Source organism: Erithacus rubecula, assembly GCF_903797595.1.
Source record: "Erithacus rubecula genome assembly, chromosome: 12".
Classification (NCBI taxonomy): Eukaryota; Metazoa; Chordata; class Aves; order Passeriformes; family Muscicapidae; genus Erithacus; species Erithacus rubecula.
Window position 1 is genome coordinate 9069863 of NC_136664.1, and position 23948 is coordinate 9093810.

General features: G+C 39.5%; 1 protein-coding gene across 3 annotated transcripts; it reads right to left on the reverse strand.

Moving 5' to 3' along the window:
* Nucleotides 1-6302: 6302 nt before the first annotated feature.
* Nucleotides 6303-23471, reverse strand: DUS2 (dihydrouridine synthase 2). Of its 3 annotated transcripts, none has more exons than XM_079315863.1 (16): nucleotides 22694-23054; nucleotides 22280-22419; nucleotides 21382-21427; nucleotides 20574-20665; nucleotides 19595-19638; nucleotides 18844-18904; nucleotides 17530-17577; nucleotides 16870-16935; nucleotides 15203-15273; nucleotides 14726-14812; nucleotides 14452-14620; nucleotides 13411-13532; nucleotides 10642-10785; nucleotides 9885-9972; nucleotides 9287-9360; nucleotides 6303-8081 (listed from the first exon to the last, which is right to left on the reverse strand). In XM_079315863.1, the coding sequence occupies exons 1-16, from the start codon at nucleotides 22908-22910 to the stop codon at nucleotides 7844-7846; spliced, it is 1707 nt and encodes a 568-aa protein (XP_079171989.1). In that variant the 5' UTR covers nucleotides 22911-23054; the 3' UTR covers nucleotides 6303-7843. The 3 variants fall into 3 exon arrangements, with proteins under 3 accessions (XP_079171989.1, XP_079171988.1, XP_079171990.1); XM_079315862.1 differs by having other exon boundaries at nucleotides 7506-8081; nucleotides 17530-17573; nucleotides 18840-18904; XM_079315864.1 differs by lacking the exon at nucleotides 22694-23054 and adding an exon at nucleotides 23353-23471 and having other exon boundaries at nucleotides 7507-8081; nucleotides 17530-17573; nucleotides 18840-18904.
* Nucleotides 23472-23948: the final 477 nt, after the last annotated feature.

Sequence of the window (23948 nt, forward strand, 5' to 3'; positions counted from 1 at the left end):
CTGTTGGTCTGTATATCTGATGGCACTAATTTCTCTGCTAATTTGCATAGAAGTGCCAAAGAATGAATAGTATTACATTCTTTTAGGAGATCAGCTACATTACAGACAGTAACTGTACAAACTCCACAGATGTCCTTATCACTGACCTGAGTCCTGATCTGGAGATACTGTACTGAAGACTAAGAAGTATTTTAATTGCCTTTTTTCTTTTTCTGCCACTGATGTTTGTGCTGAGGTTGTCGACAGGATGTTCTGTACACACATGATCTTGAGGATCCCAGCTGCAGTGTGAGTAAGCAATATAAGGAAAACCAACACTGGCAGCAGTTGGATGTTGCCAACTGAGCCCTACAAACCTCAAGGAAAAAGCTGTGTAATACTCTCTACTACAGAAACAATCTTTGCAGACCAAAGACTGGAAAACAACCAACACACATTTTTGTCACCCCAGCTAAAAACCTTCTTGAATGGGAGTCAATACCTGCACAATACTGTTCAGGTCTAACAGCTGCATCCCAAACTCATTTCAGTTCACCCAGAGATGCAACAAAGGCTTGCAATGGAAATTCCAGGATTGACAAGGTGACTATTTATTTTCAGCTAAAAAGACTGCTCAGGTGTTTATGAAAGCTTTCTTAGTTAACATAGGCTAAGAAAACAACTAAGCAGAAGCTATCCTGAATTACCATTTGAAAACCCTCTTCCCGACCCACAAAGACCTGAGTGAAGAGTATCATCAATATACTAAGATTAGCTTTTGTCAATATTCCAAAATTTGTTAAAAATGTGCCGATGGATTCTTCTCTAAGGGCTGAGTTGTATTTAGTTTTGTATTTAGTGAAAATCAATTTAAGTCACAGTCCTAGAACAGCCAATAAAAATTCCTAATGTAAGAAGGAATACAATTAGCTGCTCACTGTGAGTCTGCATTGTGAGTACAGTGACATGGGGGCTCTAAAGCACAGGGGAAGTGAGAGGGGTGAGCTGTGTGGGTGAAACGTTCTCTCCAACCAGGTGATCTGGTGAATTCACAGGCTGGGCTGAGAGGAAAACAGTACACAATAGCAGTCAGGCAGTGATAGGTGAAGATGCAAGATGTTTTCTAACAGGATGAGGTTAGCTCTTCCTTTCATGAAAATATATCAACTTTTTCTATAAAATCTCCTCTTCATCTAAATTGATTTTTTTTTTAATGAGGAGATATGAAGAAAATGGAGTGTGGGTGGATCAAATCTGTTTGTCTTTAGTATGTTTCTCTACAAAGTTAAATGGAAACTCTTCCCTCCATCCCACTTTGAGCTGTATTTGCTTCTGTGACATAAGGCATCACTTTCAATAAACACTGCATTACACATTTTGCCTCTACAAAGAATGGAGAATCTTACTACAGACATGTACTAAAAAGGAACACAAGAAAAAGGGGTAAATGTTTAATCTATGGGTAAATGCTGTACCAGTCTACTGCACAGAAAAACAGCAGTGACTAATCTCTCTATCTCTTCACCCAGCATTGCTGCCATTATGGGATATGCAGTCTCAGGTCATGCTGCAGAGTCATGCATGTTACCAACACCAGTGAGCAAACTACCACAGATTTTACAGTCTACATTGCAACACTTGGCATGCTGATAAAAGTTAATGGGAGAGCAGGTAATTTATTATATCCCTATTAATTCAGCATTCACAAAGCAGTATTTCTACAGCCTACAGGCTATAAACTTTCTAAGAACTACAGTTGTTTTCCATGTTCAGGCACAGCAAAATATAAAAGCTGCTATTAGCTGTAATAAGAGAATGTCACAGGGCAGCATGACATAATTAGCATGCCACTGATGTGACAGGTAGGTATCATGGTCTAACTGTACAGTGATTTACTGCCTGAATCCTGCAGTCCCAGTATTGCACCTCTCTGAAATCATCATTCTGATGCCCTTGTAAACACTCCACCATCCACTCCCTTACACCTACAGATTCAAATAGACAATGTTAAATCAACTTATAAAAAAACCCCAAACCTTACAAACACCCCTTTTGTATGCCACACAGGGGAAATAGATGCACACTTCTGCCCAAGTGAAGCTGCCCCATATTGTTTTTAACATCCTTCAGATCTCATGGGTTTTGTGGCTCATGTAGGTGCCCCAACCCACACATGTTTACTGGTGTTCTGTCTGCTGCCCAGGATTTGGGTCTCTTTCAGCACAAAAGGAAACAATGGTTTCAGCTTTTTAACTTTTTGTTGCCTGGGATTAATATGAGTATTTAACTAGAATGGATACACAGATGGCCACAAAGTTTGCTTTCAATTTTATAGCAATTCAGACAGCTAATGAAACAGTAAACTACCACAAAAAAAAAAAAAAAAAAAAAAAAAAAAAAAAAAAAAAAAAAAAAAGAAAAGAAAAGAAAAAAAAGAAAAAAAAAAGAAACAAGTTTATGCTGCTTGAAAACTTAAAAGAAAATTGCAGCAATCCATTTCTTAAGTAAATAAGCACAGTGAATGAAACCAGGTAAGTCCCAATGAAGTTCAGTTACAGCCTTAATTTTTTCTTACACAGAAAGATAATATTTTCCAACACTTGAGATTAAAAAAGGCAAAAATGTACAAGCTTTAGTAAAATATCTTTATAACGCTCACTTTTCTTTGACCACAATGAGGAAAACCACTTTATAAGTTTCTGTGTAAGAAGTTTAACATGAAGGCCCATGACCAGCTGCTGACAATCCATGCTAACACCTGTGCACAGGCAGTGGCAAGTGCATGGCAGCCCAACATTGCTTAGAGAAGTCTGCAAATCAACAAAAAAAGTATTAGAAAAAGGAGCAAGTTTATACAGTTTTAAACCAGCTAAAAAGTAGGTTGAAAATCTGTATTCAAACCTAGTTCTGCCAGCTCTATGCAACAGAATACTAATCAAAAAATGCATGTTCACAACTATACATAGATTATATCCATTGGTTCCAATCACCAAGCATTATTTTTAAAGGCAGCTGAACAGGAACATAATGACATACTGAAGCATTTAAAAATTTACAGAATTTATCAAGGAAAATTAATTTAAAATGAATAAAGTATTAGATTTACACAGTGCTCTCTCTCTGTAAACTCTCATAAAAGGATATCTTGCAGACAATAATTTTCCAAAAACAGAGAATCTCCCACCATACCAGGGTGAGGGAAAAATATTTATTTCTTTAACTGATAGATGTTTAACAGCAGATTCCCATTAGCTCCTGGAAGACACTTTCATTTGGGAGCTAAGTGAACACCACAAGTGAGGCATATTTTAAGCCTCTTCTCACATAGCCCACTGAGGTTAGAGCTCCCTGGAATATGGGTGACCGAACCAGACTCCCCCTGGAGCTCAGCACTTCTTCTCCTTAAATGACCTAGGCAACTGTTTTTTTAACAATACCTGATGCACTCCCTCCTCAGCAAAGGCTTGCTTTCCATATTTAGCTTTTAATGTTTTTCATCAGCTTTGTCATCAGCATCTCTGACTCAAAGCCTCAAGCGTCAGTCTCCTGCACAGATGGAACTTAAGCCTTACAGGCCATCTCATCACCCCTTCACTAGGAGCCCAAACACAAGCAAGCTCCTGTTTAAAATGGCAATAGCTCTCATTATGTTGAGCTCCTAGTTTGATTAAAGAATGGCAGTAAAATGCTTTTGTGAATGAAGACTCTTTCCAGCTAACACCTGTCTGGAACCTCTCACGATCTTGCCAGTTGACGTGTTTGAAAAGCACGTTCTTCTGCGTGTCATAACGGGTAAATGAAAACCAAACCAAAACAAAAACCATCCCACCTCCCCCTCCTTCCCCAGCAACCCGAGGCATGCTTATTCTTTGGAGAGCAGCTGAGCTGACATGTGGCTCACTTGCCAGTTTCTGAAACTGCAGCGCTGGGGAACTCAAGGATTTTGATATTCAAACTCTGTATTTGTACCGCCAACATTTAACCTCACATTCCAGGGCGGGGCTGGGCTCAGAGCCCGGGACATTCCAAAAAGCATTCCAGCCAGCAAGGCCCTCGAGGTAGACCCACAGTGAGTGCATCCACACTAAAGGCTGGTAAAAATATCTCTGCATTCCCATTCACATTTCTAGTAAGCAGAATACAAGGAGGACAAGTTACAGTTTTCCCCATACCCATGGACCACACTTCAGCAGGTATCGTTACAAATATTCTCTGCAACATCACTAACAAGTAAAAAAAAAAACAAAAGAATACAACTGGTTTTTTTGTTGGCTGATGGTATCCCTGGGAAAAAACCCGCCAGTTGCTTCACTGAGTTCCATAGGATTAATAATGAAACATTTTCACCAAGCAAATACTTAAAATAGAGCACAGCTTTCATCAGTATTGACCAAGTATCATATTCACACCACATCAAAATAAAATAACTAACTAAATAAATAAAAATCTGAAAAGTGAAGCTAAATACTCTCCAACCCAGCTGTGGTCTCAATTGCCACCCCATGCAAGAATGCTGAAGTGCAATGGCTGGATTGGTAAATATTGCAGAAGTCAGCGTATTTTTCTGAAAACAACAAAAAAACCTGCCACCTTCTGTTTCCAGGAGGTACAGCAGGGAAGAGAAGCACACAGAAACTCACCCAGAGTAACCAGCTGCTCTTTAAAAGCAATGTGAATGTAACGATTTCTAGAAGGAAAGCACTGGTCACTGAAGTAATTACTTTACCACCGGTGCTAAGAAGGGAACACACATGATAAATAGAATTATCCTTTCGGTAGAACTGGTTAGGATGAATTGAATGATCACAGTAGGGGAAGTCATCACACATTAGTTGTAACAGAGTTACAAGGAATGAAAGTATGTAACAGTCATTAAATCACAACATTGTGACAAGCACTACATACACCTATATACACATATATATACACACACACATATATATACAGATATATATGCACACAAGTACAACTTTTCTTTAGTTCTTCCTGAAACTGATCAAAGGTGCCACTTTCTAGCTATTTGCCAGAATCACAGCCCTTCTATATTTAGCATTAAAAGCTCATTCCAACAGAGTGACTCCTCACTCTCATTTCCACAGGCTCTGTTTGGCCTATCCATAACTACAGCACAGGCAACCCCATTAATGTGTACAACTGGTGCAGAGAGCTAACAGGAGTAAGGTAACACTGCAACCATGTCATAATTTCAGGAAGGATTTGAAAACATGCACTTATTAGAAAACAGAAACATCCCTCCCACCAACGTTTAGCACCCATTTGATTAAATATGCACACTTTGCAGACCAGTGTTAACATAGAAATTTTTTCACTCCTAGCAAACTATGCAGCCAGTTTTATCCAGCTCTGTCCATCAACCAAGCCAAGGCACATATTCTGTAATATGAGTAGTAAAGCACCTCCAGGCTGGTACTCATACAGTGTTAAGGTATCTATCTTCAACTACAGTTACATGAGAATTTATGACAGCATGATGCAGAAATCTGCTCAGATGTTGAAATGAACCCAAGTTTACACCTTCTCAAGCAGCAGCACTGGAACACTCACCTCCCATCACAACCCTGTGCTCTGAATTGCATGGAGTCACTGGCTGGAAGGAAGAACATGAAAAGTCTGCACAGGCTGTACCAAGGAGGCAGAGGGATGCACATTAACATGACATGACAAAATACCAGAAATAAGAACCCTCAAGGTGCAAATACTGTTATGAAGGCCTTGGCTCCTAAACTGAATGATCCTATCTCACTTCTGTAAGAAGTCCAAGCCAGCAGTGACACACTTTCTCCTGAGTAATTTTTTGGGTTTTTTTCTGAGTCAAAAGAGAAATAACATGCTTCTCATGACTGACTTATCTCAATCCAGTGTAACTTCCACTGACCCACAGTAACTGCTGCCATACAAGTCCACACTGTTCTTAGGCATCACCATCTGTATTACCCAAAGATTCAATTTTCCTTTTAGACAGACAATGAATAGGAGACTAAGCCAGAGCCTTCTGTGTGGCAGGACAAGAGGCAATGGGCACAAATTGAAATATGGATATTCCATGCAGAAGAAGAACAAAAACCCCACTTTTGCTTACCTTGAGGGTGCTCAAACACTGGAATGAGTTGCCAAGAAAGGTTGTAGAGTCTCAATACTTGAAGAGGTACAAAACTCAGTTAGACACAGTCCTGGGAAACCTGCCCTAGTTCACCCTGCTCTGAGCATAGGGTGTGGACCACACATCCTCCAGAGATCCTCTCCACACTCAAATATTCCATGATTTCATTACATTAGACCTTGCAAACTACACTGATAGCAGGACCTAAAAATTACTATTTCCTTATTATTATGGCTCCAAATAGTTCTGACAAAAGTAAGCTATCCAGGTAAGGAAAAGGGCTACCACTGAAAATTCTGATTCATACTGCAAATTTTTTAGTGCTTCAAAGTAAAATTGTAGCACTGAAATTATATCAAACATATTAAAGTGCATTTACTGCAAAATCTTCCTTCTTCCTAGACTACATAGATTTACTTTAAATTACTCTAATCTAAACAGCAGACATTTGAACTTCATAACCCTGAATATATCTGATGAGATATTATTCTTCCTTTTTAAAAGAATGGTTTAATTAGGCACTATCACTTCAGGAAAGAATAAATTTTTAAATAGAAAGATTCTTTATGGATTACAACCAAACTGTATCTTGTACATTCTTTATACAAAGTACTTTAGAGATCATGGCATGATATATCCCCATCATTTTGCTTTCAAACCAGAGCAGATCATCTCAAGATCCCTTGCACTGTTGAGGGAAACTAAGCCACCATTTCAATAAACTGTTAATAACAGAAATGTCTAAATTCTTTTGGCATTCTTTTGAGGATTCCCAACTGGAATTGAAATCAGACAAGCTCAGCTGACTTACCATGCATCAGACAGGGTCTGTATCCTCCTTGGCATAGAGCACTTACAGTTTACTAGGAAGTTGTGATGATGGAAAACAAAGAAGAGAACACAGGCCTTTGATCAAGACCCCTGTATCACCAACAGCTGATTACTGAGACAAACAAGGTCACATTTCAAGAACATACAAGGCCATATTTGGATGGCCATTACTGCAAATAATCTAGTTGTAGACATTTACGAGGACTTGCAAGTTCAAAAGACAAAAAAAACTCAAAGGGCCTTCATTCAACCAATTGCTACCAGGCTTGGCTCCAGTTCCTTACTAGAAAGACACAATTGTTAACACCTAAGACCAGGAAAGGATGGTTAATTCTACCACCATATTTCTGAAGAGTAAAACATAGTAGAAATTGTCACAGAAGAATGTTATTTTAATGCTTGTCTTACAATTTTTAAGTCCTTCTCTCTGCAAAAAAACTTTTTCTTGATACATCAAAGGTGTAAACGAAGCTTGCAAAATGTGCATAGAACTCAGTTGACACAACCACGTCCGCTTTGCTATTAATTCTTTTCCTACACTGATTTTTCTGACTAACCACACAGTTCCAATACACAGTTCCATTCCTTTGTTTGTATTAATATATCTCTTACCAGCAAACTGTAGACTTATTAAAAACAAGTACTGAAACCAATGGCAAAATTGCTTTGATGATACCTGGTATTTTTAAAAAGTTTATTATTGGAATTAACTTCTCCATGTTCTTTAAAATCAAGTTCCTGTCTGAAAGGCACCATAGGGACAGAGTGGTGAACAGCAAACACCTCAGTGGCATGTTTCACAACTGGGAAATTTATCTGTCTCTGAGAGAATCCAAATGAAATGTGGACAGCAAGATATACAAATAGAAGCTCATTTGTATCAGCATAGGCATGAAACCTCTAATTTCCTTGCTATCGTGGCATCTTCGGCACAGTCACGTCAGCAGTTTCTTCAATAAAATTCCCTTTTTTATGGGAAGGCTCAGCAAGATCCTCTCCATGGTCTCTGCTAATCAAGGGCTCCTGGTCTCCCCTCTTGCGTTTGGAAATCAGCTGATTTTCTCCCTCACAGAGCTTTCCCTCTGGGACACCCAAGGCTCTCAGACAGACAATAGCTGCAGCCTGTTCTGCCAGTTTCTTGGACTTGTCCCTGAAGAGCAAGCACACAGAGCACATGTCAAAGTAGAAACTGAGGTCTCTACATTGCCATGAGACAATCTCCTGTCTCTGATGCAACATCATGAAACAAACAGCATTTGTAGCCATCTCACAGCAGAGGAACAGAACAGGTCAGCTCCAGAAATTATTTCAATCTTGCTAGGTGCATCAACACTTGATGCATCACTCCTGATGCAATATTCCTAGAAAATCTGTCTCTATCAGGTCTTGTCTCTCAAACACTCTCCATTTCAAAGGTACATAGTCAATGTGTTTTTGGCCCACAAAATCCTCAGAAAGGTAACTTTTACAAATCTGATCACTGAACAAAACTGAGTTATGAAGGATCACTTTTCTTGAAACAGGCTCAGGCGGAAGTACTCTGACAGACGTACAAGTTCCTTAATGCTGACAAAAGCAGGAACTGTCCCATAATAATAAAAATTCTGTCAGTTCTGAGAAAGACATTTGTGAAAGTCAGTATTTGAAAACATTTTCTTCTCAAAATTTCCTATCAGCAGAGCATAACTTCCTAAAGCCTCTGAAAAGGAAGGCTGCAAAGCAGTTGTGTGCACTTGTCCTGTTTAAAATGTTCAATGCTGAGCTCCAGCTTTGCAGTTAAATCAAGATCACCTTAGGTGCAAATGCCTCAAGTCAACTCCAGTATTAATGGATGATTGTATAAAATACCATCAGGAAACTTTAGAGCAGCCCTGGATGTAGCTGTTAATTAACTGTGATCTCCAAGAACTCAGTGTACTGTCCTCTGCTCCACTGGATATAGACACTTAGTCCTGACTTCTTATTGGGAGTGGATCTGCTGTAGTGGCTGAAGACATAACCTCCAACATTCCCCTCTGCCTTCCTTGGCTTCTTTCTGAACTCATCACATACAGAATGGAACTGGGTCACCCATTTGCTCCCCTTCCAATACAATTTATGGAATAACACAAAGTGAATTAAAATCTATAACTGTTTACTTGATTATACCAGTGCTTACTTCTTCTCGTCACATTCAATTCTCAAACATTTTTAATCCTTTCTCCCTCCTAGAAGTAGCTTTAGGAGGCACCTTTCAGCAGACTTTTATCAAACTTTTATAACCTTTTATAAACTGGAATACCCTTTTAATCTAAGTTTTTAAGCAACATTTCAGAAACAAAAATCCAGCTGAAAAATCCATGAAGGATGGCTTACCACAGAGTGGATCGGTATTTTTGGTCAGCTACTGTCACTACTGAACAGAATAATCTATCCAGGGGTCTTTGAACCTGTAGAAAAAAAGAAGTAAAAGAGAAGGTGCTGTCAAAAACCAATAATGTAATTTACAGAAGAAACATCATCAACATTTCTTCACAGGTATTAAAAAAAAAAAAAAAAAAAAAAATTAACATAACTTTAAAATTTACTCTAATTTACCACAAATTTTACCGTACATATTCAACATTAAAAAATTAAGAAATTGTCCAAGCTGCAAATATTTTTGCTGTACAAAAAAACATTCCAAGCCTTAATACTTAGAAGTAGCCAAAGAAAGTCAGTCATGGGCTCCTATATAATGACCAAGAAGTTACAGCAACTTCTTTCACACATGAATCAAAGGCAGACTGAGTTTATTTTCTAATAAAATAAGCTGCTATTTTCATACCTGTGTACATTACCATTTCTGCTGTTGCTTTCTGAAAAAGCTACACCAGACTGGGAAGCAGAATTTCTCACTACCTTGAATCTTAAAATATTTGATTTCATATACATAGCAGAGGAAGAGGTTTGAAAGGGTTTTTCACTGACTCACAGTTTCATAAACAGGCTGAGGATGCTTTTCTTTCCTACACCATTCCAGAAGATACATTTTTGGAGTGAGCTGTGGTGGATATTCTCGCCTAGACAGAAAAATTTGTGGTCAACAACTGTGTACAAAGTTCTATTTTAAAACAGACAGTGCTGCTTATTGTATTACCAGTTATTTGAGGTTTAATTTTACAGCTCAAATTATGAAAAATATGCTTCTTCCTCATTAGGTAACTCAAGTAATAGATGTGACGAAACATCTAAAATAAAATCTAGACTTTTTTATTAATTCTTCCTGAACATTTACATCCTGTAATAACACAGCTAGAGAAAAGATACTTACTAGAAAGAAGATTCTAACTAAATATGTGACAGAGAAGAGAGATACAGTTTGGTACTTCTTATTATAAGCACCAATTAAACACTAGTAGATAAAAGGAGAAGCTGCTTCTGTTATGAAGCAATAATCAAATGAAAAAAAGGTAGGAAATGTTGGAATTTATTCAGTTACTGACAGAATTACAGCCCTTTGCACATGGCAGAAGAAAAAAAAATTATAAAATCTGCATTCAGTTCTCAAGAAGTCAGGTAATACAGGAAGAATGGTGATTACACAATGATGTTCACTTACTGCCTCATAGGAATTCATTCAGTAAATGCTGTTTTGCAAATTATCATTTTCAAAATACTGTTAAGACTGTCAACCTCACAGTTGTTATTCAGTGATGCAAGAGGATGAACAACTTGATTTGCATGCTTACTTGTCAAATCTAACAGCCATTTTTATTACATCTGGATCTTCCATTTGGTCATCTTCATCTTGTGTCTTGGTTTCTAAAGATGTTTTCTTTGCTTCAAAAACAGCTGTGGTTTCTTCATAGAAGTCACCCATTTCAAAGACTTCACTATTCAAACAGAATTCCTTTATATTAGAGATCATTTTATAAATTTTTGTGTCACATTATAACAGAGAAAGAAAATGTAGAAATCAATTGTGCTTACAGCATATGTTAAGAGTACAGAGAACTAAGTGGAAGTTTGGCTGTATTCTGCACATTACATTGTTTCTCTTTCAATTCTTACAAGACACATTGTTAAGCTACAAGTAGAATAAGAATGTTCTGATTTCCAGCACTACATATGCAATTTGTAGCCTGGAAGTGCAGGCAGAATCACCCAGAAATACAGGTGCTGCAATGTTCAAGCTATTAGCTCTTTTAATGACTTGGAGTTGGATGAATCAGCAAACAAACATCTCAGAGTAACTCCTGGTACATCAGCTCCACAAGGGCAATAGGAGACAAAAGTTGGAAAATGATTCTTCTTCTAATTAAAAATACTATAAGCAATAAACACTATAGCACCCAAACCCCTCAAAATCTCAGATTTTCTGACTTCAGAGTACTATTCAGAAGCCCAAATAAAGAGAAGGAGCAACCAGGATTTTAGCCAAAGGCAAAAAGCCTCAAACCATTTTAATTTTAAAATTTATGGCAGGCAGGATCTACTTTGAAAAACTGAGACTATTGATTTTCTGCAGATGATAACAGCAATAAAACCTGCAGCATGAAATAAACTTTTACTTTCTGTTATAAGGATGCTGGTTGATATGGGGCTGTTCAATGGCAAAATGAATTCTACCCACAAAGCCATCTCCAATGCTCCAAGCAAAAAAGCAATGAAGCTGAACAACACTAACTTATGCTTCTAAGGGAAGGCAATTTATTGCATACTGTTGTGTAAATGTTTTGGGGGAAGAGCAGCAGGCAGTTCTCTTGCATTCAGCACATAGTTTAAAGCTCAAATGGCTGTAACCCATCCTCACCACCAGGAGACAGTAGAATTATGCACTATTTTTGTCTCAAGATAAATTGGTGCATTTTTAAAAAGTGAATGTTCCTCAGTTATCTGGACATGAAACAGGTTGTTCAGAACAGGGGTTAAAAGACCAAGTTTGCTGGCAGAAAGCAGTTTCATAAATTTTCAAAAGGCTCTCTCTGTTCCACTCTCCTGCACACACATTGCTTCAGTCCATTTCAAAGTTGATATTGCATCATATTGTACAAAATGAGAGAACAAAAATTTTGGAAGCCCCTAAAAACTGTTAGGCATAGCACATAAACCCTATAGTTTTACACTAAATCTCTATCCAGTGTTTATGTGTATGAATTGTGAGACTTCAAATTACCTGTGTAACACCATTACTTTACAGTATTTATTTTACATGCTTTTATTTTACTATAGAAAACACCACCACCCTTCATGCTAAAATTTCAATTAATTTGCAAGAGTTCCAATCTGTACCATATCTTTTTTCCTAAACTCAAAATCCATGATCAAAATAGCTACTCTGTTAGCACACTAAAAGGTGTTACATTAAGTTATCAAAGTGAAAAGTAACTTGCAGTTTAAATGTTTTTCATGGATTCCACTGCTCCTTTAAGAAAATGAAGTCTAGCTTCCCTTATATATGCAATACAAATTCTCTTCATTATACTGTAATGTAATAATCATGGTCAGGTTTATAGAAAGCCAAAATTGGTAAAGGCAATAAAATGGCAAAAGTATTGCAAGCATTTCAATTCATTTTGAACATGAAGAGAAGGCTGATTACGGTTTGCTAGAAACCAATAAATTGTTTTTCAACATATTTCAAGCTTTCAACATTTCCATCCATTTTCATACACATTAGATATCAAACAGTTTCATACTGTAGATTTTATAAAAAACAAGGAGACTCTTCCCCTCCCTTCTATCAGAAGGATAACTATAACACACAACATATGGATATGATACATGCAAGCTCAGAGCTTTATTTTGTTCAATTTGGGATGTGTCCAAATCTGAATTACCCTAATTTTGTGCAAAATCTTAATTCACCAGCCTATTTTATGGTTCCTTTCAATATTTTTGTTCTTTCATTTCTGTCTGTCCCACTGAAAAATTTCATCCAGTCAGTTTCAGATGTGCAGGATGACATGATTCTTTTAGGGCTACTATACTTCCTCAAAAGGATTGCCATCATTCATTAGGACATTCCAGGTATGAAAAGCAGCAGAAAAAATTACATTTAAGTGCCATAAACCAGACAACCCTGATATGTAGTTTTGAGTTTCTATGTGTTCATTTTAAAACAAATATGTTATTCCAATAACATTAAAAAACCCATATGCAAGAGGGAAAGCTACATCAAATAAATATTCTTGGAAGAAGACAAGCTCCACAAAATTTCAGACAAGCTGAAATTTTTCTTAATCACTTCATGGAAATACTGGACAAATGATGTCACTCAATGAAGCACTACTCAAATTATTGTGCTGAATAGAGAGTTTTAGGGTTAAATATATAACATCTGAACATAGAGGAAACCTGGAGAAGATAATTCTGTTATTTCACATCTCCCATCTAGATTTTTTGGGGGTTATTTTCAGGGTTTTTGCAACTTCTGACTATGTGAAATGCCAGGCAATGCTAGAGAGTGGTGTTCAAGTTTGACAGAGTACAATTCCTTTTCTGAAGTTCATGCTCACCAGATCTCCTGTGTGGACTGTGCAGCGTGGAGCTTCTTACCCTGAGTAGTTTCCAGCTGTTCTCTTAACATCTGACACAAGCAGTATTTAGTGTTGGTGTAGTGATTATCATATCTCACTGCCTGATGAAAAGAGACAAAAGAATTCAAAACCACACCAAACAAATTTATCTTCTATACTGCACATGGTCTCTTGATGACTCCCACAACCAATTTTGAAAGGCAAACCACAGTGCAGTTTCCTCAGTAACATATTCAACACTACCCATGAATGTGACTATAATCTGATTATTTTGGCATGACTTCATGAACTAAAGTTCAACTGACTCATATATTTCTGAAGAAAAACCTGACCTATTACTAGCAACGCACTGATATTTTAGCAACTGGCTAATAGCGAGCTCAAATTAAAAAAAGAAAGAATTCGAATTTATGAACACAATCAAAGTTACAGATTTCTGACTGATTTCCTATTACATTAAAATTTTGTCTTTCAAACAGTGGATAAAACCTTATATATTAGATGACTTGGCTAACAGAGCTACAGCACTACAATACAGCATTACTTTATTGGCAAATCATTCCCTTTTCTTCCCTACTGTGAATACTTCTTGACAATATTTATGAAAAGTAATTAATTTTTAAAAGTGAATGCAGGAGCAACCGAGCACTTACTTTTCTGTTCAATGGTGCAAATTCAATAATGTATATTGTATATAATGATCTGTTCAATTTGTACAATTGTGACTTTGAAAGAGTTTGACCACATATTTTTTTAATTTCTTGACATTTTCAGATAGCCTAGTAAGCCTCATAAATGTTCCCAAGAAACTAGGGCTAAAAAGCATATTTTCTGAGCACAGATTTCTGAACTTTTCTTTTTTTCTGAACAAAATCAGAGAAAACAGGAGTTGATTGCAGGACTCATGCCACATGCACTATGTTAAAATACCCCCAGAAAACCAATCTTTGAAATGGAGTTAAGATATTGCAGTAAGATTTGGATTAACAATTCTTAAGTAAGATCTTAAAAAAAACATACATATTTGATGTAATCTTGCATGACATCCTTCAAGGGGCAAAAGCCATCTTTTCTGAAGATAGAGGGGTTCCACATGGCAGCACGAGCAATCATGACTGATGAGGCAGCTGTTGCTTTCTCAAAAGTCTCAATGTCTGCATATTCTTTGATGAAGTCATGAGATCCTCCACTAAAAATTAACAACACTAATATAATTAATCATGGCTCATTTTCCTGCACTATTAAATCTTAAGTGCAGGCATCTGATCATAAATAGCTAATTAGTCCAACTTACTTTGCTATTACTGGAATGGAGACAGCTTCAGATATGGCCTTGATCACATCACAGTGGACAGGGTGCTGAGGCCTCTCCTCTTTCTTCCTTTCCAACAAACAAATAAAAAAGACAAGACCAAAGATTTCCTGTGAAATTTATAGATCTCTAAACCACAACAGACATGACACAGGATTATTGGGATATACTTGTTTCAGCTTATTTATTTTATATATTTGATTTTTTTAGATACAAAGTATGGAAGACAATTTTAGTTCTATTTGGTCTTTGAGAAAAAATATTTAGGAAAAGAGCAAGCAGTTCAATTTCCTAACTACGGAATTGGTTTCCTAGAACACCCATTCAGTTAACAGCTGAAATCAAAACCAAATATTGTATTTATAGTGTAGAGTACACTCATACCAGTCATAGCATACTGTGCTACAGTCATCAACAAACTAAAAAAATCTAAGTCTTTCTTGCCTAGAATCAATTTACCTTCCATGGACTGCAATGGCAGCAATGCCAGTTTTCTCTATTCTCTTCACCAGGGTCACAGTATCCTCAACCTGAGGGATAAGACAGACTGACATGATTTTAATTCAAAGCAAAAATAACTATCATGTGACCATTGTACAAACAAATGCTGGAAGTTTCTTTTATCAAGAGGGGTGTGATTCTAGTCTTTCATCAATAATGAAACATGTGCAACCATTAAATAAATACTTCAATTAAAGAAATACATGCTATGGAAAAAATGAGAAAAAATAAGAGTCCATTTTCAATACTTCCTTGAACAAACTTTCTCAAACCAGGTAACATAATACTCTGTAGCAGGAGAATATTTTCCAATAGGTTTTCAGACTGTCAACTGAAAATGATTGGAACGTTTGATTAGCAAGTCCTCTCTAATGACTGTTCTGTAAATTGTAATTCAAATTCTTTTCAGTAAAAGGATGCCTTCTGAAATCAACCTAACATGCAATCACAGAACTATAAATATTCATCTCAGATGTGTCTTAAAAATGTCAACCAGCATCTAAAAAATTCTAAAGATCATTCATACATGTCCAGTAAATCAAAAGGCCCACCCTATCTTCAAACAATTAAAATGCTCTTAAAAAGTAGAAATAAAATTGACACACTGCTGCATTAGCCTGTCTTATGCATCTTTAGGGAAAAGGAGAATGAAAAAAGATAAGGAAAATTTTCCTTAAAAAAGCTGAAGGAATATCTGTGGCTCATCCCAAACATATCAGACTCAGTTTGAAAACTGCAACATGTCCCAGCTGGCAGGGATGCAGAGACAGAAGCTCACCTGCTGTTCTGATGGATGACATTATGCAAAACCAGCTTGAAACAAAAAGGAAGAGGCTCTAGGGTAAAGGAGACAGTTCTCTGATTTAATATTTCAGAACCAAAATGATCTTAGATTGGTTAGTGATTCTTTTCACACAAGCTTCATTTGTTTATCCCAACACATGAATGACTTCTGAACAAAGCTGGCTCAGGAACAGTTCATCCATCAACTGAAATATCTATTTAGGTCATATGCAATCATAGTACCTAGGCAAGTAATTAAATACCCAATTGCAAAATAATCAGTCTTTAAAAGAGAAGGCACATCATCTCTTGAAGGTTTAAAAACTATGTAGTAAAAAAAGCAGTAAAGAAGCTACATCAGCTGCAAAAAAAGTCTGGAAAAAGATCCTGAAAAAGACAGATCCCCTAACTTCATTGGCTGTTCTAACTGCAAGAACAGTATGGAAGAAACATTAGTCTGAAAGAACAGAAAACAATACTCTGTTGGCTAACCCATGTGAAAAACAGGAATTAACAGCATCTACTGGCTGCTCAAGGGGTGCTGTCCTACACCCTTTTGTACCTCTATGACATAAAAATTACTTAGTTGAGAAATTTAGAAAATAAAAGCCTTGTGCCCTTGCACATCACAGAATCTGGCAAGCCCACAATCAGAGTCTGTGCACCTGCAGGTCAGATAACCATTGAGGCTGGGACAGCATCCCAAACATTAATTGTAATCCCAAGTGCTATTTCACAGCACAGGCACACAATGAAAGATACTAGAACAGCATATATTCTAACTGATAGTAAATCAGAGCAGTAACAGCTGAACACTTCAGCACAATGATTTATGTTCTTACTGAGGGCAAAATGCGGATTTTGCAGGTCACTGGTTTACAAATTCCTTTAACAAGGGTGGTCAATATCTGGAAAAAAAAAGACAAAAACCTGATCACAACAGTGGCATTACTAAAACTCTCCTCCTTTCTCTCTCAAAAATGAGCTAGAATAATGTAACACTGTTTACTATTCCTCTATAAAGAATCTCACATGTTAGACAGACATACACAATCTGTAACTGAATATACAATTTTATACAATTTTTAAGCAGATACACTTTTAGTCTAAGATATTTTTGCTTCTACTTTGTTGATTTCAACTGGATTTTTAGAGAGGAATTAACTGCTGGAGTTTCAACACTGCTTTTAATATAACATGACCAATGAACTCTGGTAATTTCAAGTTACATGCACAGACATGTAAAACTTGCAAATACTGCACCACACTGAAAGTCTTTAAACTGAAAAAAAAAAAAGAAGGTAGCAATTTTATAGTCTAGATAATGGCAAGGAGAACTAAATCAGGAATATTTATCTATAACCTTAACTCCAGTGTCCTAAACTGAGTATTCCACTCCAGCAATCACAAATTTGATGTCTATGTAACTCATTCCTGCTGCCACTAGAGCACAGTGCCCAACTCTTTCCAAGGCAGCTCCAACCCCACCAGGTGATACTTACAGACTCTATTTTGTCAGGATCAGACAGCAGTGCTGCTCCCATACCTCCCTGGGAAAACAGACAGAAGTTGTTTCCCACCAGGCAAATACATTTTTCAACTCAATTGTTTTGCCTAATAGCAGGTCACAACAAAAGCTCAATGTTATATTAAGGAAAAATGGAAAAATTTAAAATACAGGAGCATTAGTGCACACCTTGGTACAATATTTCTTAGACCTGTATCAGAATAAGTAAGCAGTAATTCAGGACATCAATTTGCTCTCATCACTTTAGGGAGCAGACAGAAATCAGAAAGCTATTTTTAGCAAATATAATTATCCATTTTCCCCTCATTAAATGACAGCTAACAAATTTATTGTTTTAACATTACACACTACAGTTGAGAAGTCTTTAGGTCAGTACTTTCTGTCTACACACTACAATTTAAAAAAGAGACTAAGACAATCAAGTGCCTTTATTGAACAAAAATTATGTACAATTAACGTAATTATGAACAATTTAATATTTTAGCTGTTATTCCCACATTGTTTCATCTGCATACATAGATGCAGAGGCCAACAATTTTTTTGTACAAACGTTTTTGATCCAGAACTATTGTTGGAGAATAACCATACATCAGCAGTTGAACTTCTGATCTTCATCCTAGATGGACATTTTGCTGTTTTGTTCTTAATTACAGTTCTGTGAAGCATTTGACATAGAAATGGAGTGCCATAGTCCAATTTATTGATCCTTTATCTCTAGACCAAGTGGCTTAACAGTCCTAATAATCAATTTGAATGCTCCACTCTGGTCACAGATACAGGGCTAATTTTGAACTGCATGTGCTTTATTAAAAAAAAAAAACAAACCAAAAATCCAAACCAAAAGAACCCCAGGTTTTAACTGATCTTTAAGTGGTCTTCCCACTTAAAATTGTTAAATAATTGAATTCAGCATTACTAAGTTGTGACTGGCTTTTGCCATCTATTTGCTCAGATGACAAATTGTGATTTCAATTTTTATTAAGGCTAGGCAGAACTTATTTCACTCACCCAACAAATTGATGACTTCAGAAAAAATACTAAAAAGCCCTAAACAAATAACTTCATTTTATCTAGCCTTTAAGAATTTAATTTTCTAACAGCTTATGTTATTTTACTGTATTAGAGCCAAGACATCTTCTAGAGTGTTCTGTTTACTACAAAAAATTAAATTTATTTTTTCTCTGCATCAAAATTTTACTGCTTGAATTTGGAAACCAGGCCATGTATTCCACATTCCATACCTCCAAGACAAAAAAGGCTCATTTAAGAGTAATCAAAGTCCACTTGCCTTGGTAGAATATTCTTTTGGGCATCCCATGTTGATATCAATAGCAGCCACATCACTCTCTCTGAAAGAGAAGGAAAAATTAAAATATTTTTTAGCATATTAGAACAAGAATCAAGAAACAGATATCTTTCAAGGTCCTTTCTTCCACCATCATTAAGGCATAAATGAGAACTTAAGGTAAAGCTTATTTAAACTTTTGAATTTTTAGCTTCTCACTTATTTAAATATATAAATCTTAATGACAGTCTAAAGATCAGATTGTCCACAGATTTCAATGACCAGTGCTGTGCAGAAGCTGCATATACTCATCTTAAATACCTTCTATATATTTAATCCTATATAAAGTATATCCATCACTAAATCACCACTAGCACTACAGCAAGTCCTATTGAAACTTCCATCTATTTAAATGGAGGCTTAAAACCACCTTTTTGAGAGCCACTTTTCATTTCTGCACAATACTTTTTGGAGGCTTTAAACCACAAACAGTAAGGGACACTTTCAGTATATTGGTCTTGCAGCTCACAGTACCCAGGGAAATTCATACTGGAGAGATCAAAGAGATCAAGAACACAGTTGCACTAGCAAAAAAACATTCCAGCATAGAATTTATGCAGCTGATCTTTTCCTGATTCTATCAAGAGCTACCTTGATGCTCTCAATCATTAAAAACTGTCTTCTACAATAATTCCTCTGTCCAAAAAGTCCAGACAAATCCATGATAGGAAGGGGGTGAGAGAAGATAACTTACACAAGCTTAGCTACTGCCAGGGCTCTTTCAGCATCTGCCGAACCCTGTTGGCAAAAGAAGAGGATTTATATTACAAAATATCATCAGATAAATAAAATAATAAGGCTTAGTTGCATATGTGTACAACTATATTTGTTCTGAACATTTAGTACAGAGAGAGACCCCTCAGAGGTAACATTGGATACTTAAAACACTTACCTACACCATATATTGGAGTCAGCCACTGGATGATAAAAGGTGATATAAAAAAGGATCCAAAGGGTCTGTCTGCCCTCTTCCCCTGCAGCAATATCAAATGTCCCTAGCCCCTCAGCAACAGATACCTATTTTAATGTTCTTAAAAAGCTCCACTAGTAATAATTCTGCAGACTACAAGCAACCTACTTCCTATTACAACTGAAAAAGGTCTTTTCAGTATCTAATGCAGATCACTCATGCTTCTCCCTCCCTCCCAGCCCATCATGTCTTGTCCTACACAGAGTGGTCTCTAAGACCAAATTGTTGTCTTCTTTTTTTTCAGCAGAGAGAATCTCTAATCCATTTGTGCAATGCTAATGTACAGATTAATCCTCTCATATCTGTACTAAACAATGCCATTTCTTTCAGTCTTTCCAGTGAGACTGTCTACAGGACAGTGTAAAACTTCAACATGTGATCAGACATCAGCACAATTTATTTTCCAAATCATAAGTTTGGAAATATACCTAAAATACCTGTTATTAAAACAAGCTTCTGCAGAGCACAGAGGTTATCTTAATCACCTCTTCTGAAAAAAACTGTAAGGAAAGCACACAATGTAGCATCTTGATTTGCACCAACAGCTCAGAAATTCTGCAACACATTTGGTGTCAAACTTTACCTGCCCCTGAAACACCAAGAAATTAACAGTCTGCATCAGGGAGAGCTGCTTTGGACTGATATCATGGCAGCAGCACTTCCCTGTTTAACTACATTGTTAGAAGAGTATCTGGTTTCTTACCATTTGGAAGACAACACGCTCTCTCTCCCTTTCACAAGTTCTGAAAACAACTCTTTCATTAGGTGCAACAAAGTCCACTGTTTCTAGTACTTCTGTATGGAATGAGAAACAGATAAAACAGACAAAGATTCAGTACAAATGTAAAAATTTTAAAAATTCATATGACCATGTTATTTGTATGTAAATGAAATGCCATCAAAGTAATTTGATGTTCTTTGAAAAGTATCAAAGCCCAATGATAACTCAGCCAGGATGAACAGTACTACTTTTGGGAAAGGGGCAGGAAGAGAGAGGAGATTTGTAGTGAACTTCTGTTTCCCAGCAGGGACACTGCAAACAACTGTTTCTATGCCACTCAAACAGGGCCAGGTCTCAAAGATACCTTTTTAAGAACTTGCAGTGACATTCACGTAACAATTACAAGACCAGCCCTTGCTTCAAGTCAATAAATGATAAACAAGTCAAATGAATGATAAACAGTGAGATCTTGTATGTGTTGCTTCCTTATTGCAGTAAACTACAAGGTGTGTATATTACCATGTCACAAGCAGCCAACACTTTAAAAGACCTATGATTGGAAATTGTCTCTACTGCAGTCCAAACAAACTGAAAATCTGAAATCATAGAGCAGCAGACAGGTCTAGGGCAGCACTTCAAAAGTTTGTTGCAAGCCCCTAGACATAACTCAGTGAGATGCACTGATACATCACTATAATCACTACAAAAATACTTCAGAGAAATAATCACCCTTTCTCTTAACTAGAAAAGAGTCTTCTTACATTATTATCAAAAGAAATCCCATACTTACCATTTATAACCCTCTTACACTGCAGCATCTTTATGTCAATCAGCTCCTGAGTAGAAAGGATTAAAAAAAACCTCAGTGAGTTGAATTGTTTCAGCCAGTCAGCTCTAAACAGTTGCCCATTTTATTAAATAATTATCTAGAGAGACCAATTTCTCAGAGCAACCTGCCCCAGTACCTCAGTACCCTCTGGTTAAAGAACTTCTAACTAATACCTAATCTCAAGCTCTCCTCTCTTTAGTTTAAAACTGTTCCCTCTTGTCTTATCACTATCTGTCCTTGTAAAAAGTTCATCCCCCTCATTTTTTAAAAGCCCCCTTTAAGTACTGGAAGGGCTCAGTGAGGTCTCCTCAGAGCCTTCTCTTATCCAGAGAGAACAATCCCAGCTCTGCCAGCCTGTAGGAGAGGTGCTCCAGCATCTGATCATCACAGTGGCCTCCTCTGGATCCACTTCAACAGCTTCACATAGTTCTTGTGCTGAGGACCCCAGACCCCATTTTCAGCTTTAAAAAAAAGTAATTAAGAAACAAGAAGAGCAGTGCTGTGAGTAGAAACATATGGATGCACAGCAGAACTAGCCAGATGAGACATAAGGTCAGTATTCAAAGTTCCTTTAAAGTTCTGACTCTACTGGAAAAAAATAGAAACGAAAAATACTACCCTCCCCTCAAAAGTGGAAATAAAAGTATAACTTGAGGAAATTGTTATTGTCTAAATTACAGTTACTTGACAGCCTTAAAATATGGATTTGTCATAGCTGAGGAATGTTTTAATAGTCTTCTTTCCTCATTTTTAGTAGAAAATTATGTGTAGAAAGAACAACTCATGTAGTGAAAAAAGTCCATTTGTACTTTTCTTAATGTTATCAGATAAAACCACCTCATCTGCTCCTTCTCCGTACCTCACAGTACACGATATCGGCACCGTAGTCCAGAGCAAGCAGACGCATTGGCAGCGTTCCCACTCGCACCATTGGAGCCAGGATCTTCTTGCCTCTAAAGCACAGCGGCGTGTTCACCGTCATTCCTGTCGCTGTATCACCTGGAAGAGAGAGCCGGGGGCACTGCCATGGGGTGTCATTTAAACACAGATGTGCCCTTTGCCGGGCAGGGGTGGCGGGTGCCAGGCGTGTCAGGGCTCTCCGGGCAGCGGGGACCGGCGTGAGGGAGCCGGGGGATGCTCCTGCCGAGCGAGGGGCCCTCAGGGCCGCCCCCGCCACAGCCGCGGCTGCTCCCGCGGTGGCGGCGAGGGGAAGGCGCTCAGATGGCAACGAGAAAAGGGGAAAGAAGGGAGCGGCACCGCCCGCCACACTCACCCTCCTCGCGTGGCTCTGCCGCGGGGCGGGGAGAGCCGGGGCCAGCGCCTCTTTCAGGCGTCATCGGGCAGCGCCGCGACACACGTGGGGCCGCGATGGCGCTGGCCCGGGCTGGGCCCGCGCTCGCCCTCCCGCTGCTGCTGCCGCGGCGGCCGGCGGGCAGCGGGGCGGCGGCGGCGGCGGGGAGCCCGCAGCCCCCCGGGGCCGTGGTGCGCATCCCCTGGGCCCTGCGGCAGCGCCTGCAGCGGGGCGCGCAGCGCCGGCGGCGCGGGCAGACGGAGGCGGCGCCGCCGCGTCCCGGGAAGCTGCTGCTGCGGAGCCGGCGGCCGGAGCTGAGCCAGCCCCGCTGGCAGACCGTGGGGCGCTGGGAGCAGCCGCCGCTGGTGTCGGCGGGCTGGAAGCACCGGAAGGCGTACGGGGATTACTTCCAGCTGGAGCCCTCACAAGAGGCGGCTCCCGCGCTGCAGGCGCCGCCGGCTGAGGCGGGACGGGGCCCGACCTTCGCCGAGCTGGGGCTGCAGCCGGCGCTGCTGGCCGGCCTGGAGCGGCTCTCCATCGGCCGGCCCACGGCCGTGCAGCGCCTCGCCATCCCCGCGCTGCGCCGCGGCCGCAGCGCGCTGTGCGCCGCCGAGACGGGCAGCGGCAAGACGCTGGCGTACCTGCTGCCGCTGCTGGAGCGCCTGCTGGGCCGCCCCGAGGCGCCGGCGGAGGCGGCGGGGCCGGCGGCGCCCCGCGGGCTGGTGGTGCTGCCGTCGCGGGAGCTGGCGGCGCAGGTGGGCGCGGTGGCGGCGGCGCTGTGCGCGCCCGCGGGGCTGGCGGTGCGCGGCCTGACGGGCGGCGGGGCCGCGGGCGGGCTGCGGAGGCAGCTGCGGGCGCCGCCGCCGGGCCCCGCCGTGCTGCTCGGCACCCCCGGCGCGCTGCGGGAGGCGCTGCGGCGCCGCTTCCTGGCCCTGGAGAGGCTGCGCTGGATGGTGCTGGACGAGGCGGACTCGCTGATGGACGAGTCCTTCACGGAGCTGCTGGAGGAGATCCTGGCACACGCGCCGTTGGCCGCCGGCGCTCCCGGGCCGGCCGGTCCCGAGGAGGACAGGACGCAGGTGGTGGTGGTCGGAGCCACCTTCCCCGCGGGGCTCAGCGAGACGCTGGCCAAGTTCACGGACGTGGGCCGGTTCGTCACGCTCAGCACCCAGAGCCTGCACCGCCTGCCGCCTCACGTCCAGCAGAAGTTTGTCCGCCTCAAAGGCAAGGACAAGCT